The sequence below is a fragment of the Vanessa cardui genome, chromosome 1 (genome assembly GCF_905220365.1).
Source record: "Vanessa cardui chromosome 1, ilVanCard2.1, whole genome shotgun sequence".
NCBI classification, from domain to species: Eukaryota; Metazoa; Arthropoda; class Insecta; order Lepidoptera; family Nymphalidae; genus Vanessa; species Vanessa cardui.
Window position 1 is genome coordinate 9,959,962 of NC_061123.1, and position 15,700 is coordinate 9,975,661.

The 15,700-nt window shown below is 31.8% G+C and overlaps 1 protein-coding gene across 1 annotated transcript in view; it reads right to left on the bottom strand.

Moving 5' to 3' along the window:
• The window catches only part of LOC124534677 (tyrosine-protein kinase Dnt-like), a 65,088-nt gene extending 49,992 nt beyond the window's left edge, over positions 1–15,096 (bottom strand). Inside the window, exon 1 of the mRNA XM_047110660.1 lies at positions 14,852–15,096. Within this exon, the coding sequence (XP_046966616.1) occupies positions 14,852–14,960 (109 nt within the window). The 5' untranslated portion in view covers positions 14,961–15,096. The remainder of the gene's footprint in view (positions 1–14,851) is intronic.
• Positions 15,097–15,700: the final 604 nt, after the last annotated feature.

A 15,700-nucleotide genomic window follows, 5' to 3' on the forward strand; every position in this document is an offset into this window, starting at 1 on the left:
TATTATCTTCTACAACCAAATTTACAGGCACAGCTGAGTATGTCAAGAACGTTTTTATTCGTAATAGTGTGATTCATTAAGTTTGTAGATTATAATGAAACCTGTCAAGGCTGTCGGAAGTATAAGCCAGCCGACAACCCGCGAATATTCATGTAATATTCATACCGTGGATTTTGTGCTTTCTTTTAATTTCTTAAATGACTCAACATTTTCCAGGTGGTGGTTTCAGCGTAACAGTTTTCGTAAGTAATTAGTTTTTAATTTTAATTCACTGATGAAATATACCTATATGTATACTTGTACATTAATATGAATTTTTGTAGCAAATTTCTATATTTATACATGGATTCGTGCGTATCATTAATTCTAAACGTTCTATTCAGGGTCGAGAACAATAAAAACCATAGAAGTTCTGAAAGCTGTCGAAAATTCTTCGATAAATAACCTATTATTCAAACACTGTCCTTATTTGATGTGTACGTATTTGAATTTCATTTTTTTTAAAGCCCATCTATATATCCATAATATTCATAATTAACATTGATTATTTCTTTAAAATTATTAACTATGATATCCCATTGAAGACGTGTTAACAGATGACAATTTCTCCGTCCCCGCTTAACCCATTATATTCGTCACAAAACCCATTTCAATTTGTCGTGTAAATCCGCTAGACGTTTTTGCTCAAAACTGTACAAATGGTCTCATAAAAATTAAAATTAAACTCGTTTGAAAAGCACGTATTACAAGGAGAGACATTAAATTACATCCCTCACAAAGAGTCCGTGGGAAGCGCGGTGTGTTAGCGACAAGGGCACCATTAGTCAAATCTTGTGACCGAGCAAAAACATTATTAGAGCCCGCCTTAATGCTACAATTGTTGTCGTGTAGCTAAATTTAATGTTGAATCGTTTAGTGGGAACGCTGTCTGTGTTTTGAGTGGATTAAATACGACTCGTGTTGGTTTCTCTGCTATTTGAAACGTCCAGACGTAATTAAAAACCATAGCGTAATATCTTCGCTCAGAGGGTAGCCGATCGCTCGTATTTATTAATCTAAGTAAAGTAAAGTTTAACTGCTCAACTCAAACAATTGTTAATATTAATAGTTGGATATAAATAGATTTTATATTACATTTAACTTGAACAATGTACCCGTATATAAAATTTGTGATCTTAGTTCACTAAGTTCAAAATCATTAAAATTGGTTCGCAGTTTTGCTTATTCACAATTACAAAATATTTTAAGATTATTGTTTATTAATCCATATTTTAATTGTTTTACGTTAGAACTTATTTCATTTTGCAAGTGTTTTTAATTAATTAATCAGCGTTTCGGTCTCACTTATACAAAAAACATAAGACGTATAAAAAAGTCTAAACATAAACGTTTATTTTTAATTTCCAACAAAAAATAATTAATCAACGTAGAGGTCAAACGTGTCGTCGAATACTCAATTTGTCACATATCATCTTCGACCTCGACGTTTGCCAAAGCGGAGGCAATAATCCGTCTATATTACGCAATATGGACGTTCGAGATTTACGCTTAATTTGTTAATAAAAGAACGCGTTCCGGCTTCGGGGATAACAATGACATTACTCCAGGGCTAAGTGGATTTGCACGCACGTACGGCCATTCGCAACAAGTGGTCGTAACTAATAATAAAGCATTTTTTCTCTCGTATCGATGATATTAATATCCTACCAATTAATGAGGACTGCTGATATAAACTGTTGAAACCGATTTCTCTGCCTTTGCATTGTTCGGTCAATTTAGGAAATTCGGTTATAGAATAACTGGAGAACATAATTATTGTGAACTAGCGAACCGCCCCGGCTTCGCACGGGTGCAATACTACTACTAAATATACCATAGAATTTGTTTATTTACGAAATCAAATTACAAACTTCTAAAATTATTAATGTTTATTTTCTATATTGTCCATGTACTTATTATATACAAAAACCTTCCTCTAAAATGACTCTATCTATTAAAAAAACTGCATCAATATCTGTTGCGTAGTTTTAAAGGTTTAAGATTAGATAATACATAGGGATAAGGACAGAGAAAGAGACTCTGTTTTATACTATGCAGAGATTAGGTTGTTTTGTCAATCAAACTGAACAAAAAATTTACAGCCAAAAGAGACACGACGTGGGATCCTTCAAGAAAAGAGCGTACCTTCCTTAAAGGCCGGCAACGCACCTGCGAGCCCCCTGATGTTGCAGATGTCCATGGGCGGTGGTAGTCACTTTCCATCAGGTGAGCCTCCAGCTCGTTTGCCACCTACGTCATATAAAAAAAGACTAAGGTACTGTAGTGTCTTTGCTTAATTTTATTGAATTAGAGTTACTTGCATTTATGTTTCATTTAACGACCGGTTTCTGCTCGCAGTAATGCGAAATGGATAACACACATCGCGAAAGTTTATAGAGTGCTAATGTATCAGTACTTTGAAACTTAAGCCGTTAGAGAAATCCTTTCGAAATGTTTATGGATGAATTATTTAAATTAAGATACCGTTTAATTAAGAATATCAGAATATAAATTATAAATTATCTTGTATCAAAAGTTGATGGATTAATAAATATGTATAGAGTTTTCTATGTACAAGGTTCCAATAGTTCGCATTTAGAACATGGTATATAAACTATTTCGTGATCACTTTTTATGTATTTTTATTTATAATAAAATATGTACAATTACGGAACTGGCTATAAGTTTCATATGATTAGTATTATTTAATCAATTATATAATTAAATTACAAACCTTCCAAAGTTATGGAAAACAACATAAAAATAAACTTTATTAAACGTTCTTAGAAGCCCTTCTGTTTTATTATATACAAGATTAATTTTAATTTAAAATTGAGCCCAGGATAATTGTAACAATTGTTTCTTGCGTAATTATATTTATAAAATAGAAAGTAATTAAAGACAGAGTAACAATTAAAACAGTAACAGCCAAATTGCGAAATTTCTATATATGTATATCAATCAATAGTAGCACTATTCCTTAAAAGCAAACTCGAAACTTGCCACAGAATTCGATTTAAGAATTCTCTTTGTATTTCACTTGTGAAACGATGACTAGCAGTGATACGCCATTTTGGTACGTGAATTCTATAAATTTTATGATTATTACAACCAAAATCGCTTATCAGATTCTGACATTACAATTTGTTCCGAGGTGAGTTTCGAATTTCTTCGTACATATTCCGTAATAAATAAAAAATAATTGATATTAACTAATAATGTATAAAGGACATATTTGTTAATTTTTAATACGTCATAACTACAAAGTGAGTTCGTAATGAATATTCTAGCACGTAGCTCGCAATTACCGTTATAACATTAACTAGAACAAAATATTTACTCAGAAAATAAACAGGCGATATTTCAATCACGCGCGAGCACTCTTAGGGCTAAGGGCACACTTTCACGCTTTACTTATAAGGTGCGAATGTAAACCGTTCACACTTCGTTTAATGCCACCCCATGAGTTCGGAGGGGAGGGATGAATATTGAAAAACATAAAATATATTTAAACATGAGGAAACACGACTTAAATATGTCATTAAAGATTATATTTATCACATTCGATAACTGTTGCAATATGTTATTAATGAAATTGACTAAATATGTATATTTTGTATCAGAATTTAGCAAATGATACCAATACGTTTTTTCTATTGTATATATATACAGCATACTAAATAAACAAGCTTGTTAAGGCATTTTGTTCGTGATATATTTCAAATATAATATAAGAGATACAAATTGTAAAACATAGAATTAAGCTATATACTTGGTGGTAGGGCTTTGTGCAAGCCCGTCTGGGTAGGTACTACCCACTCATCAGTTATTCTACCGCCAAACAACAGTACTCGGTATTGTTGTGTTCCGGTTTGAAGTTTGAAGGGTGAGTGAGCCAGTGTAACTACAGGCACAAGGGACATAATATCTTAGTTCCCAAGGTTGGTGGCGCATTGACGATTTAAGGAATACTTAATATTTCTTACAGCGTCATTGTCTATGGGTAATGGTGACCACTTACCATCAGGTGGCCCATATGCTCGTCCGTCAACCTATACCATAAAAAAAAAGCTGCCCCCTAAAAAAATGTCAAAATGATATTAGTCTTTTTAAAAAACTGACATAATTTTGTTATATCTGAAAATACTGAACGAACTCGCATACAATATAACTATATAAGTAGCTATACTTCGCAAAAATCGAAAATCTGAATCGTTTGTATATTGTATTCATCGATTATAAAAGCATTACTTTATTAATTATCTGTTTGTTCGACAATACAAAATATTACATAGCAGTAAATAACAAATGAAAGATTATACAAGCGCAATGTGCAACATGGTTTCGATAACAACGTTTTGCTGAAAAACAAGCGAGCGCCGTGATAACTTGTAATGTCAAACCGAATCACCCCCAGTGGGCAAGGTGAGCCCAAAAATGATAAGCGATAAATGCATTCATATATTTACCCATGCACACGTACATATTCATTTATTACGATGATATTTTTGCTAACGAAGGCCCGTGGGATGTATTATCTGTACTGATTAATGTGTCGCTAATTATGTATTCACCTTCGAATTATTAAGCGTAAATAAAATTATTAATAGCTGTTTAATTGTTGTATGTATCGTTTTATACTTGGCGGTATCAGATTATAAAAGAAAAAACAGATGGATCACGCCTAATATTATATAAGGAAGCATCAAAAGGGAAAGCAAATTCAGACTCACAGAGAATTGATGACTTTGGAAAAATTGTTGACATTACGACATATTAAAAAACACAAAGACACACAATCGGGATATTGCATTCGTTTAATTTACACTAAGTAATTATTGGTTGATAAGTATTAGGATTAGTAAGTGATACTTGTACTACGTCACGAATCTGTATAAGTTGTAATTATAATTAAGACTACTCAAATAATAGATGTGAGTTGATGCTTTATAATTAATGTATTAATATATAATCTGTAATATAATGTTGTATAGGTATTATTATTAAATAATTTTGACTTCTAATTACTTTTGCAGCTTTACTGAGGAACTACTTATCCGATTAAAAAACTATTCACTTTACATATTTGAACCGCTATCCATTATTTTTCAGATTTATTATCGTTTTCATTTTTCGTTTTAATAGGCATATCCAATATTTGCAATTTTATAGAGCTGAGTTTAATATTTTTCCACATATCGCTTCAAGCTCTGATGAAGATTTTACTTTTTCTCTGAATCTGTCTATATTGGTGCTGACCGCGAATAACAAAGGATTAATCTGTAGTCAAGTGCAATGCGAACAATAAAATATAATTGAATAAAAAAAAAGAATTAACATTACGTTTGGTGTTTCAAAAAAAAAAAAAATTTTCAGAATTTCAAAACTACGATGACTCAAAAAAAAAATAAAGTTTTTTTTTTTGTTCACGACAATGATACTTTTATAGAGTATACAAAACAAAATAGAAATATCTTCAAACATTACATTATCAAAAACCGCAGACCCTAATAATATAACATAGGTATAATTATTAGCGATTGACAGGCTGAGCACGTGCCGGTAAATATAGCACGGCGAGATGCCTATTCTTTTTTAAAAACATAAATTTTTATATTAAAATCGGATATAATGTATAAGCCCACTTACTCTGTTTTGTATCGGACGAACATTGACATCGTTATAACAGAGGCTTGTATTAATAAAGTGGAATAGCCATTTGTTTAATGCCGAAACGTCTTAAAGACCATTCGTTAATCTAAAAAAAGACATCACATAAATTTCAGCATAACTCACCAATCATAAAAAATAACTAGCAACTGTCACAATACGAGACATTACAAATCAAGTCGAGTGAGTTAATGAAGTAACCTAGAGCCACCAATTTGTATTGACTACGCACCCTCTCGATCATACGTCGTGATGAATCATTCTCGCAGTTCGGGTGTCAGAGTCCAATTAAAAAGCAACGGAATACGTGCTAAATTGTCAAGCATTATTAAAAATCTCGTTTGTCACTTCGTACAGGTATATTGAAATATGTTTGAGATGATTTGTTCAGTGAAATTGTGAAACCGTTGTTGTAATTTTTACTAGCAATTAATCTTTTTTTTTTGTAACTCGCTTCCTGGTTTCGACATAAATACCTATCAAGTTTTAAAATTTCGTCCAGCCGGACGAATAAGCATGCTAGTGCCGGTTCATACTCTGTGTTATAATATATTCATATTTCTATATGATAACTTGTTCAGTTTTTCTCAGTTTTTCAAGTTTATGATTTATTCAGCTTTGATAAATCGAAAGGAATGTGACTGCACTTAAAATACATATACCATACTATAATAACTTGAATTGGTAGGTACTTTTAAAATCGTAATAATATTTTAAAAAGCAAAACGGTGTTCGTCTATTCTTCTTGGAACTAAAATCCTTATTTAATTGACATAATTATAACAGATCCGATTTATATAACATAGTATTCTTTATGTTGAGTCTTTGTCAGCTTAAGTGGGATGAAAAACAGAAAACTAGCGCTTTCTTAAAGACGATTCAAAAACTATTTTTATAAAATTGTTGTTATATATATAACATTACATTGTAATCTGGAGATATTTTAGAACATATTATATTATGTAGCGCTACTAATACGTTAACATATAAAGTTAAAAAGTTTTTTGTTTATTTGTTCGAATCCACTAATTCTCACAGTGATCCTTTTTTGCTGACCAAAATCTTACAATGATCTTTACATATTCCCTATTTAGAAACACCTGATATATTTCTCTACCTTTCTTACTCTCTCTTTCTCTTTCTTCGTCATTATCTGGTTATGTCAGGTTATTATCGCATATAAAAAGAAAGATTGTACATATCTCAAAGCTAAAACATAAATTTTACAGTTTTTTTAACGGATCCTTAAATTGAATGGAGCGGCTTTAAAACTTACATAAGTGGGATTTTTACTTAATCTTGAATAACGTTAAAACAGTAATTATGCTTGGTTCAGATCCATCTCAGTAAATAAAACCCATTCATAATATATTCTTCTACCGCGACATAGCAATACTTGGTATTCTTGTGTTCCAGTTGTAAGGGCTAGTGAGCCAGAGGAATTACGGGTGCAGTCACATGGGGCATAACATGTTGGTTCCGAAAGTAAGCAGCGCATTTATATTTCTTTCAGCACCAAAGTCTAGAGGCGACGATGACGTATTACCATCAGCTGGTCCATTTGCCTGTGTATCAAAAGACGAGCAATGCAAATTCGAGACAAATAGCGATTGTGCTAATAACTTTAACCCAGAAATTCTAGAACTTTCGCAATTTATTCTTACACAAGTTACCAGTATTGCGAAAGTTTGTAAGTTACTTGTAGTTTTATGGATACCGCCCTCGATAAGGATTCTAGTGTTTGTTCGTATTATTACAAGCGCAACAAGTAGCGCATTTCAACTGAGGAAATAACCCGATAACCGAATACGTTACTGGATAAGATATTCATTTATTCAAACTTAAGTTTATTAAAACGATTAATACTTACGAGAATCACATGATTTTGAAAAGAGGAGGAGTGACAAGATAGTTGAGATTAGTCTGGAGGCTAATATTAAGGAAAACCAGCTAAACTTAGGGCATATTATAGATCACAAGTTTGTGCACAAATCTGACTCTCATAATCCGATGGAACAGCAAATCCGCAAAAATCAGTAAGAGTTTACACGAAGGACCAATTGCTTCACGTGCTTTCTGAATCACGCTAGCGTAAACACTTCCACAGACCTCACCAACTTCCAGACTCTGAATTGCTTCTGAGATTTTTTGAAAATTAAAAAAAACAAAATCTAGTCTTCAATCTGGGTTTGAACCAGGATCTGTGTCTATATAGTTACAAGATCAAGGAGACATTAAAGAGGTCTGCGTAAATGAAAATCAATATATGTAGTTGTTACTTTAATTTATTGCCTTTCCTGTTGTAGTTTGCCTGCCATGCCTTGTTGTAACCTCCTCTTCAAGTTATTGAATAATAATCGGTCCATTCACGCATTTGCTTAGAAAACAGACAATTCTAACTAAAATTCTTAAGCCCATCTGGGTGGGTACCATCACATATTCTACCGCCCAGGAGCAATTCTTTGCGTTGTTGTACTACGGTCTGAAGGTCCATAAAAAAATATTACTAAGAACTTCCTTTATTATATTTTATATCGCTTTTAATCAATATTTAGAATAAGACGCAGTTACAAACAATACAAGAAAATATAAATTAAAACCATCTAGTACGGTAAATACTCGTACAAGCAATAAGTAATAATAAAAGCAGTAAAAAGGAAACGACTATAAAATATTTGAAAACATGATAAATTTAACGAGTTACAAAACAGCTGCACGGAAGACCTATAAATTACTATGAAGTACATTTATAGCTCTTACATTATAAATTAGGTACATATCTGCTTATACTTTTAAGCCATTATTACATTTTGTACCTGTATAGAACAGTATACTTTAAAATTATTTCTAAAATCGTTTCAATCACATAAGTCGTTTTAGTTATAATCTTATCTTGAATTATAAGACATGATTTTATTAACGTAGTATTAAACCAATAGGACATAATTAGTTGAGTGGCAAGGACATATCCCAAGGTTGCGGATTAAGGACTAGTATTCAATCTCAAATAATAGGAAATTATCAGTAGCAACCTAGAGTTAGGGGTTTTGATAGTGTCTTATTGTGCTACAGAAAATAATGTATTGTCGAGTCCTTAATTTCACTTTGCGGTCCTATCGGATTGCCATCCCAGATTTTGAAGAGAGGAATAAACACAGGTTTTTATTTATTCGATCTAATACACTTAATTTTCTTACGCGGCACGTGTTTGTATAATTAATTAATGAGATTTTCATTTAAAATCAAGCAGTAATACTAATTATTCGTAACAGTATAAATATCTATAAAACCAATTGCTTCTATTTGGAAGAGGAAAGTAGAATGACTGTTAAGCTGCCGTAAATGGTTACCATTTGGAAACATTTGTGTTAAGTAATGTAAACTTTATCTGAAAAATTGGAGTTAGTTGAAGGTTAGGTTAGGCATTTTTAAATTTCGTGTACGCTAGTTGGTTAGACGTAAATTTGAAATGAATGTATGAAATGAATCTCGATTTATCGACGTGAAAATTAAATTTAAAATAACAGTTCGTTAACCGCGATTTGTTTGCGAATCTAAAACGCGCCGTATTAAAATCTTCTATTGATGGATGCAAATAGTATTTACAACGATAAAATAATCGAAAAAATGGTATCACAGCAATAATAATACGTACATTTCTCATAGAATGACTCTGAAATTGTAGTCTGTTTCCCAAATACGTTTTTCATCATTACTACATATGTATGTGTGAATGTTTGTTAGTGAATGTAGCACCCCTCGCTGGCGTCCCGCGATAAGACTCAACTGAATTGATGTTTGAACTGTCATTAATCCCGCGCCCGACAGATGTCGCTTCAGTCTATTATTTTTGACTCATACACTGTCATTTGTCGTTAGAATGCTTTGTAATTAAGTTATCGTATTGTTGCGTGAATGTATTGTTGATAAAACGTGTCGATATTAAGCGACGCTCGCGGCTTCAAATTCGAGTAAGATCAACTAAATATCATTACATAGTATAAAACAAAGTCGCTTACCGCTTTCTAAACTCAGATCTTTAAAATGACGCAACGGTTTTTGATGCTTTTTTTTTTTAAAACAGAGCAATTCGAGAGGAAGGTTTTTGTATATAAAGCGTACATTATATATAAAAACAGCATACACATACTGCATTGATCGTGCGAAACCGGGGCGAATAGCAAGTTAATAATAATTTCTACCTATATCTTTTCTGTATCTCTGATAATGTTTAAGTCATTTACTATGTATCGGTTAATAAATAAACTAAAACAATTTCGCATTTTTATATTTGTTCAGATGTCGTAGTCGACGACAAAGGAAGATTAATTTTCTTAAGCAAACCTTCTTAAAAGTATCTTAGCTCATTAAGAAGATATTCATGAGTTGTCACTATACTTTTTCTTCATTATGTATGAAGGAAAACAGAAAACGTTTATTTCTTTCTTCACATTCGTTCTTGACGGCTAAATTTCATTTAGTTCATAGAATTTAATATTCATATCCAACTTTCGGCAATCGCTTGAGAATACACTTCGGAAAGTTCTTGTACGTTTCAAATTATGCTTCAGCGTCAGTATTGTAGACTACTAAATTTATGAATCGATTCTATGTTCCAGAGGTTAAATTGCATAAATTGATGAAGATTGAATGTACATTTTCACTAGCTATAACTTTGTTATTACTTTTCAATATACATTTGAATTTAATACATACTCTGTACAATAATTATTAGAAGGTATTGTAGGTTTTCATGTCTCAAAATATTCATAACTGAAACACAACAATGTCTAAGATCAATGTATCAATATTTTTATATATTTATTGAACGCGCTTATTTCAGCATCTACTTATCCTATTTAATTGTTTTTTTTTTTGCGTTAGAATGCCCATTTCTTGATAAATGTGTTCGATTATAACATAAGAAAGAATCTATAATATGTACATATATATAAGCTAACACTACCGGGGACGCGGCAGTGGATTTTGTTGCATTGTACACGACCGCAAACTATATGATAAAAGGAAAGTAAATCTAAGTTATACATATGTATAATATTAAATTAGGAATTTATTCTAAAACAAGTATTATATAATTTTTAAATAAAACAGATGAGACGAGTACCATAATTATATATATTTTTAGGAGGTCAAAAAATTAACTCTTTAAATGTAAAGTACTAGAGGGCAGGGCTTCTTGCAAGACATCCACTCATCTTATTTGCAGCCAAACAAATATTTTCAGTTTTGATGTACTCCGGCCTAAAATGACTTAAATTATGTAACTACAGGCACAAGGAACATAATAAAATGGCTCACATGACGTACAGGCACAAGAAACATAACATTGATGAGATTGGTGGCTATGTGCCGATTGGTGGTGTATTGGGCGTTGGAAGGAATAGCTAATATGTCTTTCTGCGGTTCTGTCCATAGGCGATGGTGACCACTATTATGCTCCAACGCTTACTAAATTTATATTTAAAAAATCCCTACAGGATTGAGTCAATGCTATAGACTTTTTTACGTAATTGTATTAAGGAACAGTGTAATATAAATTTACAAGTTAACAATCTATTATCTGCTTTCTGCTTTTGCTTTCATCACATCTTATTTATTTCCACGTTATAGTTTATAGCGGGCTCAGTATGCATTGCGCGGTGGCAAGTTTCTTTTATCTCTAATAAGATCCCAATTCGAATGTCGCGGGCTCCCTAAAGTAATAAACTACTAGTGCGCTGTGGCCATGTCTCCATTGTTTATGGCGGCAAGTTATTACGTTGATATAAATGACTTTAGTCTCAAAGTTTTTACTTTTACGGGTTAGTTTAGGAAATTCGCTACTCTATGATGTATAATGTTTACTTGTTTTGTCGTATTATTGTTTGTTGTCATACAGTGTATGGATTTAAGAAAACTTAATATAGTAAAAAGTATATATGCAATTTAAAAGTCTAAGCGAGAAGTAAATCTTTTTTTTAAATGTATACAACGTACATTCTGTTTAAGTTAAAAATAAATTGCTATTGTTTATTAATAAACTATTAATAAATATTTTTTTATTGTACTTAAACATAAATTATTGTTGTATTTTCGTAGAAAATAAAAAAAATTAAGAATACTAATATAAAAATGAAACTTGACAAAAAACAAGCATATGCAGTTATGACGTATCGTGAAACATTGGAGATACACCCAATTGCGTATAGGAAATACGTCGAATTTGTAGAACAAATATAAATGGTTGAGGGTAGATCAGGGGTAGATAATTACATTTTTTTGATCTTCGAAAACGGGGGATGACGTCAGTACAGAGCTATTGTCGTGTAGGTGTTTTGATAGTGTCAAGGATATGTGACGCGTGGATAGCTTTGTCTGGTTGCGTTTACTTGACCATAGGGGAATGCAGCTATAACCTATTGAGTGTTTTGTATAATACACAGACTGACTGACTTATGTGAAACTTAATGGTAAGTGGTCACCAGTTTTTTGTATGGTATAGGTTGGCGGAAGAACATATAGAGCATAGGGCCACCTAATGATAAGTGGTCACCATCACCCATAGACAATGATGCTGCAAAAAATATTAACTATTCTTTACATCGTCAATGTACCACAAACCTTGGAAACCAAGATGTTATGTCCCTAGTGCCTGTAGTTACACTGGCTCACTCACCCTTCAAACCAGAACACAATAATAATGAGTACTGTCATTTGGCGGAAGAATAACTCATTAGTTTGTGGTACCTACCCAAGCGAGCTAGCACAATGCCCTACCACCAAGTAAAAGCCCTACCACCAGTTCCCAAACATTGGTGCTCAAAAAATATTTACGCCACCTTGGGAGCTAGGATGTGTTCCTTTGTGTTTGCAGATTTGCAGTTACTCTGGATATCTAACCCTTCAAACCAAAACCTAACAATACTAAGTATTTGTAATGAGTGATTAAAATATCTTAAGGCACCGACGTCTATGGGCGGTGGTAGCCACTTACTAACAGGTGGCCTATTTGAACGTTCGCCTACAATTTCATACATAAAATCATTTAATTTTAATCTATTTTTAACAATTAAAAACGTGTTAATAAATAAATATTTTATGGATAAAAAATAATAAATATATAATTTGGTATCTATATAGATATTACAACATACAACATGTAACCACTATAGATTTTATTAAATATTTATAATACATATATTTTTAGTGTACCATTTATTAAAAAAAAGTTCGATCAGCATCAAAATCCAGATGAAAATCACTTAACTAGGATGAAAACATCGATGAAATTTTCGTCGTATCTTGATACTGCATTAAATTTCATAAATGCAGTAGCTTATGTTTAATACATAAAGTCAATATATAAACCGTTGAGAATCATAATATTTATTCTGCACATTTCAACCTTTAATAAATATTTTATTTCCGTTAACGAAAATCGTATGTGTTACTTTTAAAGTGGGTATATACTGAAACAAATATAAAAACCTAACTCTACTTTGATATTATAGACTACATCTGAGAACGTCGTATTTTTATTTACAAGCTTCTCAGATCTTACAAACCGACTTAGAACTACTAACAATCATCCTACAAAGAATAATAATTGCTAGTCCAACTCCGGTGACAATAATTTCCATGATTATAATGAGTCTATCCAAGATTGATTACAGACAATAAACATCCTCAATGGTTAACATTCACTTGGTGGTAGGGCTTTGTGCAAGCCCATCTGGGTAGGTACCATCCACTCATTAGTTATTGTACCACCAAACAACAGTTCTCAGTATTTTTGTGTTCCGGTTTGAAGGGTGAGTGAGCCAGTGTAACTACAGCCACAAGGGACATAACATCCTAGGTTCCAGGGTTGGAGGCACATTGACGATATAAGGAAAAGTTACTATTTTTTACAGCGTCTTTATCTATGGGTGAAAGTGACCATTCATCAGGTGGCACATATGCTCGTCCGCCAATCTATACTATAAAAAAAAATGTATGAACATGTTTTGCTTATGTTAAAATAGTGTTATCAAATTAACGTATACTATAGCCTTGTATAACAGAAATTGACTGAGTACTATTCGAATGATCCCTTTGAAGTTTGTTTTTATTTCTCCATTATAATCCATTCAGAGTAAATGTAATGTGTATTTTATTTCAGGCATTCATTATAACATTAAGCTGGAAACATATTTAATCAATTAACATTTACAATATTAATTGAGATTCGATGGCTAGGTCCAACTGCTCAAGACATATACATACATTCTATCATATATCAATATGTAACAATACTTACTAACTTTATTTTCAAGATACAACGAATATTACCTACTTCGTTAATATTACTAACTGTAAGTGTCAATTTCTATGAGCGGTATTTACCACTAACAATCAGTTGAAATAAAAAATAATATGTTTAGTAAATAAATTGTTTGTTTGTCATCTTCATCTGAACAAGAGTTTATTAACATTAATCGTAAAAATTAAAAATTCAGTACAAATTTATCAATGACTTATTTACAATGGCTGTAATAGAAAATATTATTTTCAAAACAAGAGACGATCGTAAAACTATTTATAGACATTTAAGAATAAACAATTTACACTTTACTAACATTATGTCAATACTATGTTTGTAACATTTAGATATACTATGAACATAATTTGAACACAGGTACTAGCAAGTTCATCCGACTTTGCTTGAGCACACGTAAAAATACATGCTTTTCAGTCGAAATTACTCAATGATTATAACACATTAATAATACAATCAAAATACATTAATATATTTCATCTTTATTTCCAGTATAAGCATAATATAAAGACGATTTAAACCTATGTAGGTAGCCTTCCTACATACTTTAATAAGATACTTTTTATTTTATAATGCAGTTATATTTTATTTTTTATAATTCTACCCATACGTTAAAGTAATACATGATTTTGCTTCATAAATGAAATGTTTCATTCTTCATTTAAGATATTAATTATTTCCAATGCTTGATTCCCCTGGGATGCAAGCGAGCTGAATATTTATACTTTTATTTTGGTTTATATTAACTTTTACTATAAGACAAATATCACTATTATACAGTAAATTTGCATACTTCGAAAATGAAATGTTCAACGTAAAACTTACCTAACAATTTCATAACTTCAGCCTGGCTGATGAGCACGTTGAGATGGCCCGTTGCCAGGGGCAACGCGAGCCAGACCGCCCAAGCGATAACGAGCCTTTTCGACGCCATTACAAATAATTCACTGTTCGATCATTTCAGTTTCACTCGTGAATACATTGTTACACTGTCCACGTTTATTCATAACTATGTCCAAACCATTTTGAATAATATTTAAAAAAACAAAATTACACGACGGTTTTATTTATTCAGCCTAGAAACATTTCCAGAAAAAAAAATTAAAGTTTTATTTTAAATATGATTAAAAAATACTCATATTAAAAATAACTATTTTTTTAATTAAAGAAGTACATAATAATAATAATACATAATATGCCTTTGATTTCATGCTTTAAGAAAATATAAAACACAAACACAAATCAAATTGAAAACAAAATATTAAAAATATAATTGTATCAAAATTTGAAAATCGAACTATCAAATCTAGCGACGCGGAAATTCGAATTCGGAATCGTTCGGAAGTTAGAACACGGAACACAGTTACGCATTGGGCGCCATACCGCGCCGCACTGCCGTGTCGTTCGGATATCGCGAGCCAACAAGTTACTCGCTGACATGCGCGCTTAACCCCAGCCCTCACACTGAAGTGTCATATGCAATGGACCACTACACTAGATACAGATAGACACTATCTTATAGTTTTGTTAGTCTTTCCAACTACGAGTTCATATAAAATTAATTTATATTTTCATTTTAGATGAAATAATTATTTTGGACATTTTAGTTCGGGAATTTTAAAGTTAGTCCTCAGTTTAGAAAAATAATCTAGAAAAATTGTCATATTGTCAATA